Source organism: Anomaloglossus baeobatrachus, chromosome 3 (assembly GCF_048569485.1).
Source record: "Anomaloglossus baeobatrachus isolate aAnoBae1 chromosome 3, aAnoBae1.hap1, whole genome shotgun sequence".
Classification (NCBI taxonomy): domain Eukaryota; kingdom Metazoa; phylum Chordata; class Amphibia; order Anura; family Aromobatidae; genus Anomaloglossus; species Anomaloglossus baeobatrachus.
Window position 1 is genome coordinate 563,985,503 of NC_134355.1, and position 18,335 is coordinate 564,003,837.

Below are 18,335 nucleotides of genomic sequence, written 5' to 3' on the forward strand. Positions count from 1 at the left end.
GACCTTGGTGAATATACGAGGGGCCGTGGCTAACCCAAAGGGGAGAGCCACGAATTGGAAATGATCCTCTCCTATTGCAAAACGTAACCAACGCTGGTGTGAAACTGCAATTGGCACATGTAGATAGGCATCTCTGATGTCGATGGACGCCAGGAAATCCCCTTGGGTCATTGAGGCAATGACTGATCTCAGAGACTCCATGCGAAAATGCCGCACCCGAACATGCTTGTTGAGAAGCTTGAGATCCAGGATGGGCCGAAGGTACCGTCCTTTTTGGGAACTAGGAAGAGGTTTGAGTAAAAACCTCTGAACCGTTCTCGAGCGGGAACTGGTACAATTACTCCGTTTGCCTGCAAGGATGCCACGGCCTGTGAGAAGGCGGCGGCCTTGGAGCAGGGGGGAGTTGAGAGAAAAAAATCTGTTTGGCGGGATTTAAGAGAATTCTATGCTGTAGCCGTGAGATATGATATCTCTCACCCACCGACTAAGGACGTTGCTGGAGCGGGCAGAGAGTCACGAGGAGGCTGCCTTAGTGGCAGAACCTCCTGCGGTCTTATGCGGACGCGCTTTTGGGCGCCAGTTGGATTTCTGGTCCTTAGCTGAGTTAGCGGACGAGGCGGAGGGCTTAGAGGACGACTAGTTGGAGGAACGAAAGGAACGAAACCTCGACTGATTCCTACCCTGGGCGGGTTTCCTGGTCTTGGTTTGTGGCATGCAAGTACTCTTCCCGCCAGTAGCTTCCTTAATAATTTTATCCAGCTGTTCACCGAACAGCCGGGAACCAGCAACAGGGAGCCCAGCAAGGTACTTCTTTGAAGAAGCATCTGCCTTCCACTCTCGAAGCCACAAGATCCTGCGGATAACGAGGGAATTAGCCGAAGCCACCGCAGTGCGGTGAGAAGCCTCTAGCATGGCAGACATGGCATAAGATGAAAAAGCTGAAGCTTGAGAAGTTAAGGCAACCATCTCAGGCATAGATTCCTTGGTGAGGGAATGCATCTCCTCTAGAGAAGCAGAGATGGCTTTGAGAGCCCACACTGCTGCAAAAGTCGGGGAAAACGCGGCCCCCGCCGCTTCATACACAGATTTGGCCAGAAGGTCAATCTGACGGTCAGTGGAATCCTTAAGTGAGGTACCGTCAGCCACCGACACAACGGTCCGGGCTGAGAGCCTAGACACCGGGGGGTCTACCTTTGGGGAGTGAGACCACTCCTTGACCACCTCAGGTGGAAAGGGAAAACGGTCACCAGAACCACGCTTTGGGAAGCTTTTGTCAGGACAGGCCCTGGGTTTGGTCACAGCGGTCTGAAAACTGGAGTGGTTAAAGAACACACTCTTTACTCTCTTAGGCGAGGTAAACTGGTGCTTTTCTGCCAGAGAGGGTTGCTCCTCTGATACTGGCGGATTGAGATCCAGCACAGAATTAATAGAAGCAATCAAGTCACTAAGATCTGAGTCACCCTCGGAAAGATCGATGGGGTACATGGAGTTAAGGGGGCTTTACACGCTGCGACATCGCTAATGCGGAGTCGTTGGGGTCACGGAATTTGTGACGCACATCCGGCCGCATTAGCGATGCCGTTGCGTGTGATACCGATAAGCGATTTTGCATCGTTGCAAAAACGTGCAAAATCGCTAATCGGCGACATGGGAGTCGATTCTTAAAAATCGTTACTGCAGCAGTAACAAAGTTGTTCCTCGTTCCTGCGGCAGCACACATCGCTGCGTGTGACGCCGCAGGAACGAGGAAGCTCCCCTTACCTGCCTCCCGGCTGCTATGCAGAAGGAAGGAGGTGGGCGGGATGTTACGTCCCGCTCAGCTCCGCCCCTCCGCTGCTATTGGGCGGCGGTTCAGTGACGCTTCAGTGACGTCGCTGTGACGCCGCACGGACCGCCCCCTTAGAAAGGAGGCGGTTCGCCGGTCACAGCGATGTCGCCGGACAGGTAAGTATGTGTGACGGCTCTGGGCGATGATGTGCGGCACGGGCAGCGATTTGCCCGTGTCGTGCAACAGATGGGGGCGGGTACCCACACTAGCGATATCGGGACCGATATCGCAGTGTGTAAAGTAGCCTTTAGCCTCCGAGCCCCCCGTAAGGGCATCCTCCTCATCTTGCGAGTCAGCTCTTGAATCAGAGCCGCGGGATGAGGAGGGAGAGGAAACCCTGCGCCTTCTCTTAGGAGGACGGGGTCTGGGACCTGATGATGAATCCTCTGTGAGCTCCGATGGACGGAGGTCAGAGGATAGGGATCCTAAAGGACCCTTAGCAAGAGCATTAGAGGCACCCTGTGAGGAGGGCTGATGCATATTCATCAAAGTCCTGGACAAAAGTCCCATGGACTCAGCAAATGACTGGGATATAGACCTAGAGAAGGACTCTACCCAGGCCGGGGGTTCAGCCACAGGTGCAGAGGCAGCCGGAGAGACCACTGGGGGTGAGACTCCAGGCTGTGGCACCGCCAAGTTAGAGCAGACATCACAATGTGGATAGGTGCTCGGCTCAGGCAGCAGGAGCTTACATGCAGCGCATACAGTATAAAGCTTTGGAGCCTTGCTCCTCGTGTGAGACATGCTGCTGGAGTGGGGGCTCTGCAAGAGAATGAACCCCAGGGAGAATATACAGAGGTCCACAACCAGAGACCGGCTGTGGCTTACTAGACCGCTGGAAGCGGTGTTGTGTGCCCTCCAGATCCCGAAGCCCGGACCCCCGATGCGCAGCACCTCAGCAGGGATGCAGAGTGCAGAAAGGCCCAGCGCAGAGTGAACTCTGCCTAAGAAAATGGCCGCCGGAGCAAAGAGAGGGGGCGGGACTTGGGGCGTTCCTGTAGGAGAGCGTGAAATGGAGGGCCATAGAGACCTGCAGGGGAGGAGACATGCTACAGCAGTGGGGAGTGTCCCTCCCCTGTGCAGGACGGCCGCCGGGAGGAGCCGTGCCTGTCCCTCTGCATGAGTGACATGCGAGGGTAGTTAACAGAAACTAGGCCTCCGGCAAAGCCGGGGCCTAAATTTAAGCGGCAAGGCCGACACGCAGGCACCATCGGCGCTGTTCTCGGGCGAAAGCTAGAGAACCTGCCGGAAATGCCAAAATAAATACATTCAGCATACTTTCCCCATACAATAAAGAACAGGGACCCCCAACATATAAACGTCTCAGATACTTAGCTGCTGAGACGCAGGGCCAGGTCCCTGGGGATGAGTGTTCCGGTCCAGCAGAATCCTCAAGGGGCTGTGGATGGAGACCGGTCTCCTGCCAGGCATGGAGACCGTGCTGGCTCCCATTTCAAGCCAGAGCCCAGGAGGGATGGTGAAGGAGCACGGCATGTAAGGCTCCAGCCTTGGAAATCAACCTTACAACAGCGCCGACACAGTGGGGTGAGAAGGGACATGCCGGGGGTCCAGACGTGGACCCGCACTTCTTCAATCTCTTCCAAAAAAAATCATGAGAATGCATGTGTGGATGTATGCCTCCTGAACACAAAGCGATAAACTGGCTGGGAATGGCTCACCAGGGGGTGTATAGGCTCAGAGGGAGGAGCTACACTTTTAAAGTGTAGTACTTTGTGTGTCCTCCGGAGGCAGAAGCTAAACACCCAAGGTCTGGGTCTCCCAAAGGAACGATAAAGAAAAGAGCCTGTCCAGATGATCGGCAAACCATCGGTCTGGAAAGAAGTACTGTGAGAGGCTTCTTAGAGACCGAGTCCACTCTCCATTATCGGAACCAGAGGGCCTTACGGATGGCTATGGTATTTGAGGCGGGAATAACTGCGCAGGTAGCAGCGCCGAGGGAGGCCTGCATGAGGTACTCTGCCGCCGCAGCAATGTGAACTGTTACATCTGTGAGGGTCTGAGGGAAACTTGTAGTCCTGGTGCATGTGCGACCCACACGGAAGGGGAGAGGGACCTGCGGCCTCGAGGCAGAGCGATCAAGCTGCTGCACTTGTGTCTGTCGGGTCCTTGAATGAGTATCCATCAAGTAAAAGACAGGAGTGGTCCTTCAGGCAGGCGGAAGCCGGGTGAGGGTCCACCGAGGCCGGATCAGCCCAGCCCTTAGAGACAGCTAAGCCAAAGGGGTACCGGGACTCCATGAGTTTACGGATACCGAAGCGGCGTCAAATAACTTTTTTTTTTTTTGAGGTTTCTCCACCCTTTTAAAGGAGACCGCAGGGTCAGTAATCGTGGATGGGAGATCTTCCACATGCAGAGTTTTGGTTGATTGCTGCAATAAGTCCATCGCAGCTTGATCGCTCAGGGAGGTTGAAACCAAGGAATCATCCCGGTACAAACATCCTTCCCCTTCCTTCGGCTCCTCAGAGACCGCGGAACATGTGAGAGAACCCTATCTGTATACCCCAGAGGGAGAACCATGGAGTCATGCCCTTTTTCTGATCTGCAACCGGTGAAGCAGAGGGCTGATTCTTATCACAAGGACCCTCTATAGAGGTGTCATCAGGCTGCGTTCTGTCCAGGGGCCCCGAGGGGTGTGAGGACGATGTTGCATAGCCAGCACCAGGTTCTGGGAACTGTGCCCATTCCGGGGGACTGGGAGCCGTAGGCTCTGGGCTGGCAGCGGTTGCAGCGGTGGTGGCGGGGTAGGTGGGGGGGGTAAGCTACAGGGGCACCGGACTCATAGAAGGAAGAGGTGCTATCATCCCCTAGTAGCTCAGCGTCTTATAGTTCTTGCTGTAGTTGTGCAGGGCATAAAACATGTGACTGCAGCCCCTGGCTGATGAGCCACAAACTCAGATTGTAATGAGGGAGCAATGCTCTGCAGAGCTAATATGCAAGTGAGGCTATAACTCACCCAGAACCCTGATGACCCCCCCCCCCCTCCTCCTGCGTCCCAGTTCTGGGTAGGAGGAAGCCAGCTCTGAGAGACGCCCACAGGCTCTGATCACAACAAGAGGGAGCAATGCTCTGCAGATCCTGTGTGAGGGGGGCATGGCTTATCGAGTGTCGGAGGGGACGGGGCTTAGCTCTGACAAGAAGGCATGAGAAAATATAATAAACAAAAAATGGTGGGAAGGGACTCCCCTTCCCTCCTCCAGCCCTGCACAACAATGGTGGACAGAAAAACCTCTATAAGTGTACCACAGCTGCGGCTGCACTGAGTCCTGGGAGCTCTCCCCTCCCCCCGCCACAGGTGGAATGCTATGCAGGAGTCTGCAATCACAGCCCATGTGCATCCAGTCAGTGTGACCTTTGCTCCAATTTCCTGACAGGGAGCCTGTGTGCAGATTCTGACGACTGCTGTGCCCGGTCACAGAACGTGTATCAACTCAGAGCCTGTCAGAGGGACTGAGGAAGTTTTTCATCTGCTCTGTGGCTCTGGAAAAAAATCAGAAGGATCTCACCTCAGCTCCTGTGGAGATGGCAGTCTGATGCCTGGTCACACTTGGTTCAGAACGTGTATCAACTCAGAGCCTGCAAGAGGGACTGAGGAAGTTTTCATCTGCTCTGGGCTCTGGAAAATCAGTGCCATGAGACCTGTCGGCCAGTGAGCCCAGGATCCAGCGTAGCAGGAGGGGGTACGGGGAGGCGACACTCCGCGTTCCCGCCTGTTGATGTTTTTGGGAAATTGGTCCCCGAAGGAACAGTCACCCTCTAAAAACAAAAAATTCTTGTTAAAGTAGTCTGCAGAGATGTGCCTCCTATAGACACTAAGCTAAAACTGAAGTAGCCTGGCTGGGGCAGGGGGTGTATACTGCAGGGGAGGAGCTAACATCTTTGCATATACTTAGTGTCCTCCTATGGATAAGCAGCATAACACCCATGGTCCATGGTCCTGTGTCCCCCAATGAGGCGTCAAAGAAACACTGCTGGCAGCCAACGAGGGTGCTCAACACAGTGAAATCCTAGGTGCATTGTCCCCTGGGAAAAATGCAAAATCAAAAAAATCCGTGGAGCCTCTGTTAGGAGTCTCGACACAGAAACTAGCCAGATATCCCTCCGGGAAGGACCTAAGCCAAGGAGTGGCTCTTTTTAAGAAACCACCATAACCATGTTGGTCTACTAGGCATTGCTCCCACCTGGCCAGAATCCTACTCCACACTGATGAGGGGGCAATACCTCGAAACAGCTGTCTGTGGATGTATACCTGGCCTTGGTATTTCCCTTGTCATATCTTTAAACTTGTCAAAGAGTTGGATATTGACTAAAAGGGCCACTTAATATGGTGGTTATGGTGGTTTTCCTAAAAAGAGCCACTCCTTGGCTATGTCCTTGCCAGAGGGCTATCTGGCTAGTTTCTATGTCGAGACTCCTAACAGAGGCTCCATGGACTTTTTTGATTTGCATGCCTGTCTCATTTGCATAGGACCAGTAACAGTGTGGTAAAGCCTCACTGTTCTTCCCTTCTTATGTGGAGTAACAGGAGGATAATGCAGCCTGTATTCTCCGCCTAAAAAGGGAAAAACTTAAAGGAAATTGTCAGTACCTGCTGAGCAGGAAAGCCTACCTCTGGTGGACAACTTGGAATGAATAAAAACTGACTGATCATTGGGAACGAGGATTTTTAAGAAGCTTGCTTACAGTTAATAATGCAGTGTAATTTGACAAACACTTGTTCTTTGGGTGAAATGATTTTTTCAGATGGCTTATAAATCATTGCTCTTAGCAGCACATTGTCCTGTGTAAATAAGAGATGTGCTGCCTAAAAACAATGATAGTCAATGCGCACAGAATTAGTGTTTTGGAGCATTCTCTGCACGTAAGAAGAAGTGCACTCAGCTTATCTAAAACAGACTATTAAAAGCTTGCCAAACACATAGGCGATTACTGGTCATTATACAGCCGCTATTAGCTAGTGTAAACCCACACAAGCAAAAACGGATGAGCTCAGTGCCTGCAGGAGGGGACTTAAGGGGTTGTTTAAATGCAAAAGTAAATTTAATTTTACATCCCTTTGTATTTGATGCTATAATCTAAGCTACTTTGTAATATACTTGTATTAGAAATTTCCTACAGTTCCCTAACTACACTATTTTCTTTCCTATTTCCTCTCTGAGGACGATGGTACGGACAAGAAGCAGGTCTTTCCTATAGGATTTCCTCAAAGATTAGACTGATTTTCCTATTAAACGTATTAACTGTAAAATCTGTTGATGGGACGTAAAATGTCTGAGAGGCCAGGTTTCTATCTCCAAATTTCCAACCTCCATGGAAACAGAAAGCCCTCGTCCACCAGAGCGCATGAGGCCTTTGACCTTTTCCCGCTCCTGCACAATATAGTACTTTGCTCTGGCCTCAGCAGGACAGAACATGGTGCGCATGCGCAGGAGCACAATGGCAGACTGTGTGTGTGTGTGGATGACGTAGGACCCAACCGCCCCCATGTGAGTATAACAAAGCTCATTTTTACTGTATACAGTGTGGCCTGGGCTCTTATATGAGGTAGAGCATAATGGTGGTAGTCGCAGGTTATAAGGGAACATCCTAGTGACTGGTTCCCTTTCAGTGACGAGGTGACCACATACATGCAGGGTTATAACCATTCATGTCTATGGGATTTACATAAACAGATGGATCTATTCTAAGCGGTGAGTCCTCCGAGTCAGGCCCAAACTACTGACTATTCAACCTGCAAAAGGTATTTGGAAGGAAATACAGATGTGCTAATACGATATACATATCACTGGTTGCAGAAGATCCTACCTTAGACCCCTCTGCAGTATTTATGGTCTTCTGGGGGGAAACTGCAATCATTGGGTTACCCTTCACAGCAACAATCTGCGGGAGAGATGGCTGCGATGTAGAGGGAGTTTCTTGTTGTTGTTGAGAAGGTTCGATCGGCTCCTGCTTAATTATCACCTAAAAAAAAAAAAAAAAAATCAACACAGAATACTCAATATAGTGAGAATACAATTGTAGATCCCTCTCTAATGCAGCTGATTCAAAAGCCTAGCAAGCCACATGAATGTTCTCACCACTATTTAAGAGAAAATAATAATATGACACGGATGCCTCAGGACTAATTTTTTTTTATGACATCAGCCTTTAAAAAATAAAAATAAAAAAAAAAACAACAAACAAAAAACAAAAAAAACCTAAAATTTCCTCTGCAGGCAAAATCCACACACAAAGCAAAATCCATATCTAAAGACAATTCTGTCTGGTTTCCAAGATCCAGACGTTAGGGGAAAATCTATGGAATTCAGGGAGGACAAAAAAAAAAAAAGAAATGTCCCCGAGAGGAAGAGGAGTCAGTGAAGCAAGAACAGTGAAGAGTGGCAAGACAACGCTATATACATGGTCTACAGTGGGGACAAGGTGTGTTGAGGATAAAGAATTGAGTATCCAAAAATACTTAATTCAGCCATTTCATAGACTCAGTTATATAGTTCAGTAGATGTGAACTAACACACATATTTGTGAATGCTTTTGTTTCTTACTAACATGTATATATGTATATTGCATATTCAGTGTATTTTCCTTAGACACAGTATATACCAGCACATGTAATTGTAAAGATGGCCGCCATTTCCTGTTTTGCACCCAAGACAGATGGACAAAGGAAATTCCTGGAGTCTGGATTGACCAATCCAAGGAGGATGTGCAGATCTCTCTACGTCATGAAGCCCTGACCTACGATACTTGATTGGACTAAAACTTTTGTTTACACCCCCTTACTGCTTGGTCTAGAGTTTCTTTCAAACAATAAAAAGCGCACTTGGGGCAGAGCCAGTCATGGAGATAGATGTAACTGACTTGCTGTCCAGTTATTGTTTATTCTCGTGTGCACACAACAATTTTTAATTGGAAACAGCAGCCAGATCCCGAGAGATCCTTTGAGTCTCATCATCAAAGTCATTTTGAACTTGACAGTTGGCGCGCCAAGTGTGGGGCCACCGAGAAGAGTGAGTCAGAGCTTCCACTTTCCGGACGTCTGGGGCTACTCCACAAGTATCCAGGTGTTGCTCGATATCGAGGATTTGATCGCCCTCCGTTTCACGGTAAGCATCATATACATTGTGTGTGCTGTTTTACCTGTGGATCGAGAGACACCTGGCGAAAGGGGGTGGTCACTAGTCCGGAGAATGGTAGTGCACCGGAGACCAAACGGTGTGACTGTCACTCGCCGGTGAGCTAGAGGACCCAGTCCCCATAAGGGCTAGGCATAGGTTTTAAAGGATCCGGCTGTCTGTATTTCTGAGCTGTAAGTAAGGTAGAAATGGGGGGCTTTTTGAGTACCTGTTGATTTGTATATAGTGCATGGTTAATCAGGCTTGTGATTTCTCTGTTTGGTTCTCGGAGAGTTAATTGTCTGAGCAGACAGCTATAGAAATGGTGGAGAGAAGCCCAGCGTGCCTGCAGTCTCTTACACAAAAAGGAGGGGGGTCAGTCCCCCATTGGCTACTTGGGCAGGAACAGACTGCAACGCTACGTCCCTGCATTTCTCCACTAAGAGGAAAGCAAGAAAAAGGTGGGGGGGTCACTCGCTCACGCAGCTACGTTCTTTTGCTAAGAGGGCAGCAGGGAGGAAAGTTTGTGTGTGTTAGAAAGAAGGGGGGTCGGTGTGTGTTGGCCATTGCTCACCGGCTGCTTGAAACAGAGCGGAGATCGAATTACGCAGCCTGCATTTTTTCGCTGAGAACAGAAAAGAGCAGGAAGCAAGGGGGGGTCAAGGAGTGAACAGGCAGAGACAAGACAGTGCAGCTCTTTGGAGTGAGGAGAAAGAAGGGGTCAGTGGGCTAACATACAGGAGATGGCTGCAGCCTTTGTATAGTAAAGCAAACAGAGGAGTTGTAATGATTTGAAAGAAAGACAAGTGTTATTTTGGTTTGGATTAGAGAGAAATTAATGCGTTTTTCAGTCTTTTTAAATTGTTTGTTTTTGAACAGAAGTATGAGAACTAGCGATTCCCCTGTGTTGCGGATGACACAGCCACTGTTTGTTAGATATTAAATATTAAATGTTAAATATTGAATATTGAATATTGGATAGATAATAGACGAGGCGGGAAGGGTTCTGTTAACTTAAAGTGGAATTAGCGTATTCCCCTGCGGTTCAGGCGCATGTCACTGTCTGCGTGGCAGACGAGGCGGGAAAGGATCTCACTTTAGTTAAGGTAAAAGTGTCGGAATTAGCGGATTCCCCTGCGTATTAGACGCCAGTCACTGTTTGCATTGGATATGCAAACGAGGCGGGGAAAGAATTCCGGTTGGAGCCGGCCGGTCCAATTAGAGCACTGTATACTCTGTTCAAAAGATAAATATGTTGTTTTTAGTAGGAGCTGAGAACGCTGTCGCCCTAGTTACAAAAGCACGGAAAAAATATAAAAGATTGCAAAAAGTTGTGTAAAATCGTTGGACTACCACTAGATGGCAGGCTGCAACCCATGTATTGAAGTTCAGATTAATCTCCAGTGAGAGTATACTGGAGGACAAAGAGCCTATTCACTGTGTGTTGCTGTTTGTAGAATCACTATATGTTTTTCTCTAGCTGTGCCTCATGGTTTTCCTTTAGAAGTCATTATATCTGGTATTAATCAAGTCTCTCTTTGTATTCTGGAATGCAAATTTACAGGCACTAAAAGTATCCCTGGTTTACTACGTAGTTCCAGACACTCCCAGTACACTCAGGGAGTCACAACATGGATGCTACACCCGGAAGTCAGGTGCCTGGAACTTCCTGTGGCAGCCGTCTTGCTACACCCACTGATGGCAGTACACCTCATAAGCCACACCCCTCGCAATGGCTCTTTGTTCAAAGCTATCCACCCATCCCCGGTGGGAGGTGTTCTGTGGTATAAATGACTAACACATTTGAATAAGTATAAATTGTATATTTGTTTACTCAGCTATCCCATACATGCAAGTCAAAGATAAGTAAGTGAAATTTTTACTGAATTGATGAATAGTCAGAGATAAGAATGGAATGTGTCTTTCCCCAATAGTGACGTAAGTTTGGTTTAACCCTTAGAGTTCAGGATTTCCCATTTTTAGTTTACTGCTTATACCTGAATAGGGAATATTAAATTTCATGGGATGTGCGATTTAATTTCTGTGTTGTTTTGTATTTTAATGGCGATTCATTCGAACAATATATTTTTATTTTGTGACTATCACCTTTTCTGTTTTTACGATTATTTCTAAACAATTCTTATATTTTTGCAGGTTAGTCGCCTAGTCACAGCTGTCATTTAATCATGTCTCAGTTGTTTCTACTATGAAAGGTTTTTCTTTTCTTTATGGATACAGTGTTTATTGTAAGGTTTTAAAATTTCCCAGTAATGTATATTGTTGTGAGATATACGTTATTTTCATTGTTTGTTCTTTTTAAGTTTTAGTATGTAGCTAATTTATTACCTGCTGTTTTATTTTTTCTTTTAGGGAATACCAGTATAAAAACGCTGAATTTTGCCATATTGGTAAATAAACAATTAAACAAGGGGGGAATAAGGTATTAATTATATTCTCCAGTTTCTTCGAGGGTGCAGTAGGCATATTAGATAAGTTTTGAAGCTGACCTTTTTCCCATAGGTTATGTTTATTAGATTACTATGAGGTATATCTGTTAACTGAAATGGGAAAAATTTTGTCCTATATGTTTATTTGTTTGTTTATTTATTTAGTGTTCTCAGTCATGTGAAGTATAGATGACCACTAACTGTATTATGATCAGAGATAAAGTTATAAGAATGATCTAATGTATATTTTTTAGTTTTTGTTTTTATAGATGAAACCAGATGGTGGTCGATTCTGCACTGAATATGCTGCTGTTAACACCACATGAGGTAGTCTAAATTCGACCACTCCCTCCAATCCTATTGATACAGGAGACAGTGATGCATTAATGCCTCTCTTGATGGGTAGAACAGGAGTGGGTAAGAGTCTTTAGAGGTGTATGTAGGTTGTAGATTTTTTCCTGTTGTCAAATGAATTAGGTATGCCGAAAAGAAAGTCTAGATCTGAGCTGATGGATTCGGATGGAGATCCTCGCACAGGTGCAACTGACCAAGAAGCAGTGAACGGGCCTAGAGTTGAGAGTCTTTCACCAATACCGACCATGCCTTGGTGACACCGGTCACGTCAGTGACTTCTGTCACTCCTTGTGTTCTTAAATCCCTACAGGAACAAGCAAAACAACAAGGAATGGAGTGTGACATGCAGGGAGCCAGCTGACTGAGGAAGGTCTGTGGATAAAAGGTGGTAAGCTTTCTCTGCCATGAGAGCTCTTCTTAATGATGGCCCAGGTAACATCTGTGAAAGACAATTGTCAGTGTGTGCTTTGGTGACACCAGGGTTCAGTACCCAGGTGGGCAGATTCACCCAGTCTTGTGAGACAAGTGCCTAGAACGAAGTGAGAAATAACTGTAAAGAGTCCGCAGAAACACCCTGCACCTGCTCTACCCATTCTTAGAGACTGCAAACTGATTATAGATGTATATCATGAGCATGTTGTATGCAAGTCTGTGCGTGTTGTGTAAATTTCTCTCCAGGTTTGGTCAGAGGCATTCCAGTGCAGAAAACGACATTATTGTTGAGAAGCACATGAAGGTGGTATGTAAAGAAAAATGTGTTTACAAAAAGTGTATATTTATAGAAAAGTGGAAACTGGCAAATCGTGTACAAAGTGTATATGTTTTGTTTTCTTTTCGTAATAAACAGGTTTTTATGTAAGATGTTTTTGGTTTAGCATAGACATGTATATTTTTAAATAATTGACTGAATAGTGTGATAAACAGGTGTATTCTCCAATTCCAGATCTTAAATCAGAGCTATTAGCATATGGTCTCCAGTCAGGAGACTGATTGATCCTAAACGACAAGCGAGAAAGAGCCATGAGTCAACACTAGAGGAGCCGATCCAACTGCAGAAAAATCTATGGATCCACACCTCGCATTGTAGAAGGGTTAATCAACCAGAGCTGCACTGAGCGTTCTGCTTATATTTATCCTTTTCAGAAAACCCTGTACAGTCTCAGACCAGCATTGCCAGAACAGTTAGAAGAGAGGACTTAGAGAACCTTGAGACATGGGAAAGTCCAACTGCAAAGGGTGAGGACTCGCCTAGGAGTCCTTGGTCTCAAACCGGTGAAGAAAACTCCTTTCCCCTTTCCGCCCATGTTTCAACGTTCAGTTAGGCAGGTTTTTCAACAGATCTTTCTACCTCTCTTCCTAAGGGAACACAGTACCCTTAGAATTTAGAAATGGAAGAAGTAAGTCTTTAGGGGGGACTGTTGAGGATAAAGAATTGAGTATCCAAAAATACTTAATTCAGCCATTTCATAGACTCAGTTATATAGTTCAGTAGATGTGAACTAACACACATATTTGTGAATGCTTTTGTTTCTTACTAACATGTATATATGTATATTGCATATTCAGTGTATTTTCCTTAGACACAGTATATACCAGCACATGTAATTGTAAAGATGGCCGCCATTTCCTGTTTTGCACCCAAGACAGATAGACAAAGGAAATTCCTGGAGTCTGGACTGACCAATCCAAGGAGGGTGTGCAGATCTCTCTACGTCATGAAGCCCTGACCTACGATACTTGATTGGACTAAAACTTTTGTTTACACCCCCTTACTGCTTGGTCTAGAGTTTCTTTCAAACAATAAAAAGCGCACTTGGGGCAGAGCCAGTCATGGAGATAGATGTAACTGACTTGCTGTCCAGTTATTGTTTATTCTATGGTGCACACATGACAATTTTTAATTGGAAACAGCAGCCGGATCCCGAGAGATCCTTTGAGTCTCATCATCATCGTCATTTTGAACTTGACAGGTGGACATGTTTTGTTATTACATCTTCAGTATATCCATACATTTTCACAACCGTACACAGTATACACTCCATCATAAATAACATCACAGTGATAAGGGCAATACAAAAATGTTACCTTTGTGAAAGCACCGAGTCCTCCTGACACTGGTTTTGGACTCTGAGCCTTAGAATGACTTCCAATAGGACAAAGTGGAGGCATCGCTGCAAAAAGAGACTCCTCCTGCTAAAAGGGAAGGTAACGTGCAAGCTGTGTGGTTATCCGTGGGAATATAATACAATACATTCACAAGCTACGTACAGGCAGAGATAAACCATATGAAGGAGTAGGAGCAATGAACTGATGGGAGTAGAGCTAATGCTATAAAATATAATGCAGTGTGATAACCATGTATTCAGTCTGATCCTGCAGCAATACTCCCTTATTTATGTCTCCTACTTCTTGCAAATATAACTTGGATTTACAGTTCTACTATAAAGCCATAAACTACCCTAACATTTTAGAAATGTATTTTTAATTAATAATCCATTCATTAAACCTCTTCTTGATACAGGATGGCACATGTGGGAGTGACAGTATGTGGAACAGGCGCAAGAGCTGAGTTCCCACTACACACGGTGGATGGAGGCTGTGTCATACAGCCAGCACCTGCCTCGAACAGCAAAGACCAGAGCCAAACTTAATATTTGGTGCAGAAACCTTTGTTTGCAATTACAAGAGTCAGATGTTTCGTGTAGTTCCTGACCAAGTTTGCACACACTGCAGCAGGGATTTTGGCCCATTTCTCCATACAAATCTTTTCCATATCTTTCAGGTTTCGGGGCTGTCGCTGGGCCACATTGAGATTCAGCTACCTCCAAAGATTTTCTATTGTGTTTAGGTCTGGAGACTGGCTAAGCCACTCCAGAACCTTGAAATGCTTCTTACGGAATCACTCCTTCGTTGCCCTGGCTGCGTTTCGGATAGTTGTCCTGCTAGAAGACCCAACCACATCTTCAATGCTCTTACTGAGGGAAAGAGGTTATTGGCCAAAATCTCAGCATACATGACCCCATCCATGCTCCCTTCAATACAGTGCAGTCGTCCTGTCCACCTTTGCAGAAGAGCACCCCCAAAGTATGATGTTTCCACCCCCACTCCTCCTCCTAATCATTTTGTGAGAAAGCAGTAGTAGAAGCAACAGTAAAGCAAGAACGAAGCTGAAAAGATTGTTCAAAACAACAAAACTTTATACAAGGGCGGGAGAGGTATCCCCGAATGAAGGCTCCGAAAAAGGGATTTTACAGTGAGCACCCAAAATCCTCATTTCTCTTTTGCTTCATTGATGGACACCGGGGTGAGATGAGGAGGTGGTGAGAGAGTGGGAGAGGCTGAATGCCTGGGTGGCCAGGTATGAAGAGATCCAAGATGGGAGAATCTGTTGGAGGATATGCACTGCCCACTTTGGTGATAATATTGGTATTCCAGTGACAGTGGTGCTACCGCTATTACTATATTGCCATTCATTATCTAATTTACAAATAAATACGGAGCACCTGTCACTTCATAATCATTTTCTGATAATACTATTGTATATAATAGTATATTATACTAATATATTATATATATATATATTATATATTTATTTTATACATACACACACACTTTTTTTGTAGTACAGTAATTTATTTATATTGTACACAGGTCACTTTATTGCTAAGACCAACTTGTTATTTTTCATTCCTGTATCTTGTATCGGTGCCACCTTGTGGCCATTTGTGATACATGTTAATTTTTACTGTATTTTAATTGATTCAATAAAGTATAACTTTTTTTTTTCACTGATTTTGGTCTACAGTGCACATTTTTCTTATGTAGGTTCGTTGAGATTAGGCATAGGGAGGCAGGGAAAAAGAGCCCTGTGGTGGAGTGGTAAAAAGCATGTGTGAAGCAAGGATAAAGCCTACCCTGGATCCAGAAGCTGTAGAAGCGGTCTGAGTGGAGGGGGGGTGGGGGGGGAAATCTTATTACTGTACTGGGTGAGTGGCTACAGCTCCTTGAGGCTGAAAAAGAATGCAAGAGCTTGGGGCGACATGCGCTAACAGATGGTGCTGGAGATGAGAAAAAGGAGACCTAGAGAACATGCGTGCAAGGAGCATGGTGATTGGCCAAAAAAAGAGAATTTTGTTTACTTACCGTAAATTCTTTTTCTTATAGTTCCGTCTTGGGAGACCCAGACCTTGGGTGTTTAGCTTCTGCCTCCGGAGGACACACAAAGTACTACACCTAAAAGTGTAGCTCCTCCCTCTGAGCTTATACACCCCCTGGTGAGCCAGTCCCAGCCAGTTTAGTGCAAAAGCTGAAGGAGAATAGCCACCCACAAGTAGAACAGAGCAAGAGCCGGAACAACCGGAGACTCTGTCCACGACAACAGCCGGTGAAAACACGCGGAACAAGGAAATTGCCAACAGGCAACAGGGAGGGTGCTGGGTCTCCCAAGACGGAACTATAAGAAAAAGAATTTACGGTAAGTAAACAAAATTCTCTTTTTCTTTATCGTTCCTTTGGGAGACCCAGACCTTGGGACGTTCCAAAGCAGTCCCTGGGTGGGAAATAAACAGAAAAACTAAGAAGTAGGCAAAACCTAACTTCACAAATGGGCGACCGCCGCCTGAAGGATGCGTCTGCCCAAGCTCGCATCTGCCGAAGCATGAGCATGCACTTGGTAGTGCTTCGAGAAGGTATGCAGGCTAGCCCAAGTGGCAGTCTGACAGACTTGTTGAGCCGTAGCCTGGTGCCTAAAAGCCCAAGAGGCACCGACAGCTCTGGTCGAGTGTGCTTTGATCCCCGGCGGGGGAGGCGCCTGCGTTCTCTGGTAGGCGTCCGATATGGTCGACCTAATCCAACTGGCTAAGGTCGGCTTAGAAGCAGGGAGGCCCTTGCGTCGACCTGTGGTTAGCACAAAAAGAGAGGTGCACCGCCTAAGCGCAGCGGTGCGAGACACATAGATCCGGAGAGCACGCACCAGATCTAGAGTATGTAGAGCTTTTTCAAAGCGATGAACAGGGGTCGGACAGAAGGAAGGTAAGGTAATGTCCTGGTTAAGGTGGAAGGGAGAGACCACCTTAGGAAGAAAGTCCGGAGTCGGACGGAGAACCATCTTGTCTTGATGAAAGACTAAAAAAAGAGAATTTTGTTTACTTACCGTAAATTCTTTTTCTTATAGTTCCGTATTGGGAGACCCAGACATTGGGTGTATAGCTTCTGCCTCCGGAGGACACACAAAGTACTACACTAAAAAGTGTAGCTCCTCCCTCTGAGCCTATACACCCCCTGGAGAACCAGATCTAGCCAGTTTAGTGCAAAAGCTGAAGGAGAATAGCCACCCACAAGTAGAAACAAAGCAAGAACCGGAACAACCAGAGACTCTGTCCACGACAACAGCCAGTGAAAACACGCGGAACAAGGAAATTGCCAACAGGCAACAGGGAGGGTGCTGGCTCTCCCAATACGGAACTATAAGAAAAATAATTTACGGTAATTAAACAAAATTCTCTTTTTCTTTATTGTTCCTATGGGAGACCCAGACATTGGGACGTCTCAAAGCAGTCCATGGGTGGGAATAAACAGAAAAACTGAGAAGTAGGCAGAGCCTAACTTCACAAATGGACGACAGCCGCCTGAAGGATGCGTCTGCCCAAGCTCGCATCTGCCGAAGCATGAGCATGCACTTGGTAGAGCTTTGAAAAGGTATGCAGGCTGGTCCAAGTGGCAGCCTGACAGACTTGCTGAGCCGTAGCCTGGTGCCTGAAAGCCCAAGAGGCACCGACAGCTCTGGTCGAGTGTGCCTTGATCCCCGGCGGGGGAGGCACCTGAGAACACTGGTAGGCATCCGAAATGGTCGACCTAATCCAACGGGCTAAGGTCGGCTTAGAAGCAGAGAGGCCCTTACGCCGACCTGTGGTTAGCACAAAAAGAGAGGTGCACCGCCTAAGAGCAGCGGTGCGAGACACATAGATCCGGAGCGCCCGCACCAGATCCAGAGTATGCAACGCTTTTTCTAAGCGATGAACAGGAGCCGGACAAAAGGAAGGCAGGGTATTGTCCTGGTTAAGGTGGAAAGGAGAAACCACCTTAGGGAGAAAGTCCGGAGTCGGACGGAGAACCACCTTGTCTTGATGAAAAACCAAAAAAGGTGACTCCGAAGAGAGCGCAGCTAAATCAGAGACTCTCCTGAGGGAAGTTATGGCCACTAGAAAGACCACTTTCTGTGAAAGACGAAACAAAGAAACCTCCCTAAGAGGCTCAAAGGGGGGTTTCTGCAAGGCCGTGAGGACCAAATTGAGGTCCCAGGGATCCAAGGGCCGCCGGTAAGGCGGAATGATGTGAGACGCGCCCTGCATGAAGGTGCAGACCTGAGCCAGCCGGGCGATACGCCGCTGGAACAGCACTGACAGAGCCGGGACTTGTCCCTTGAGAGAATTGGGGGACAGTCCTAGCTGCAGACCGGACTGTAGAAAGGACAGAAGGGTCGGCAAGGAAAAAGGCCAAGGAGCATGGCCGGAAGAGCGAAACAAGGACAGGAAAATTTTCCAAGTCCTGTGATAGATTTTGGCCGAGGAAGACTTC

The 18,335-nt window shown here is 46.9% G+C and overlaps 1 protein-coding gene across 3 annotated transcripts in view; it reads right to left on the bottom strand.

Moving 5' to 3' along the window:
- YEATS2 (YEATS domain containing 2) overlaps positions 1-18,335 on the bottom strand; it is a 234,585-nt gene that overhangs the window by 134,528 nt on the left and 81,722 nt on the right. For all 3 annotated transcript variants that reach the window (XM_075340905.1, XM_075340906.1, XM_075340904.1), the window contains exons 13-14: positions 13,845-13,952; positions 7,652-7,807 (exon numbers count right to left, since the gene is read on the bottom strand). In XM_075340905.1, coding sequence (XP_075197020.1) covers positions 7,652-7,807; positions 13,845-13,952 — 264 coding nt within the window. The remainder of the gene's footprint in view (positions 1-7,651; positions 7,808-13,844; positions 13,953-18,335) is intronic.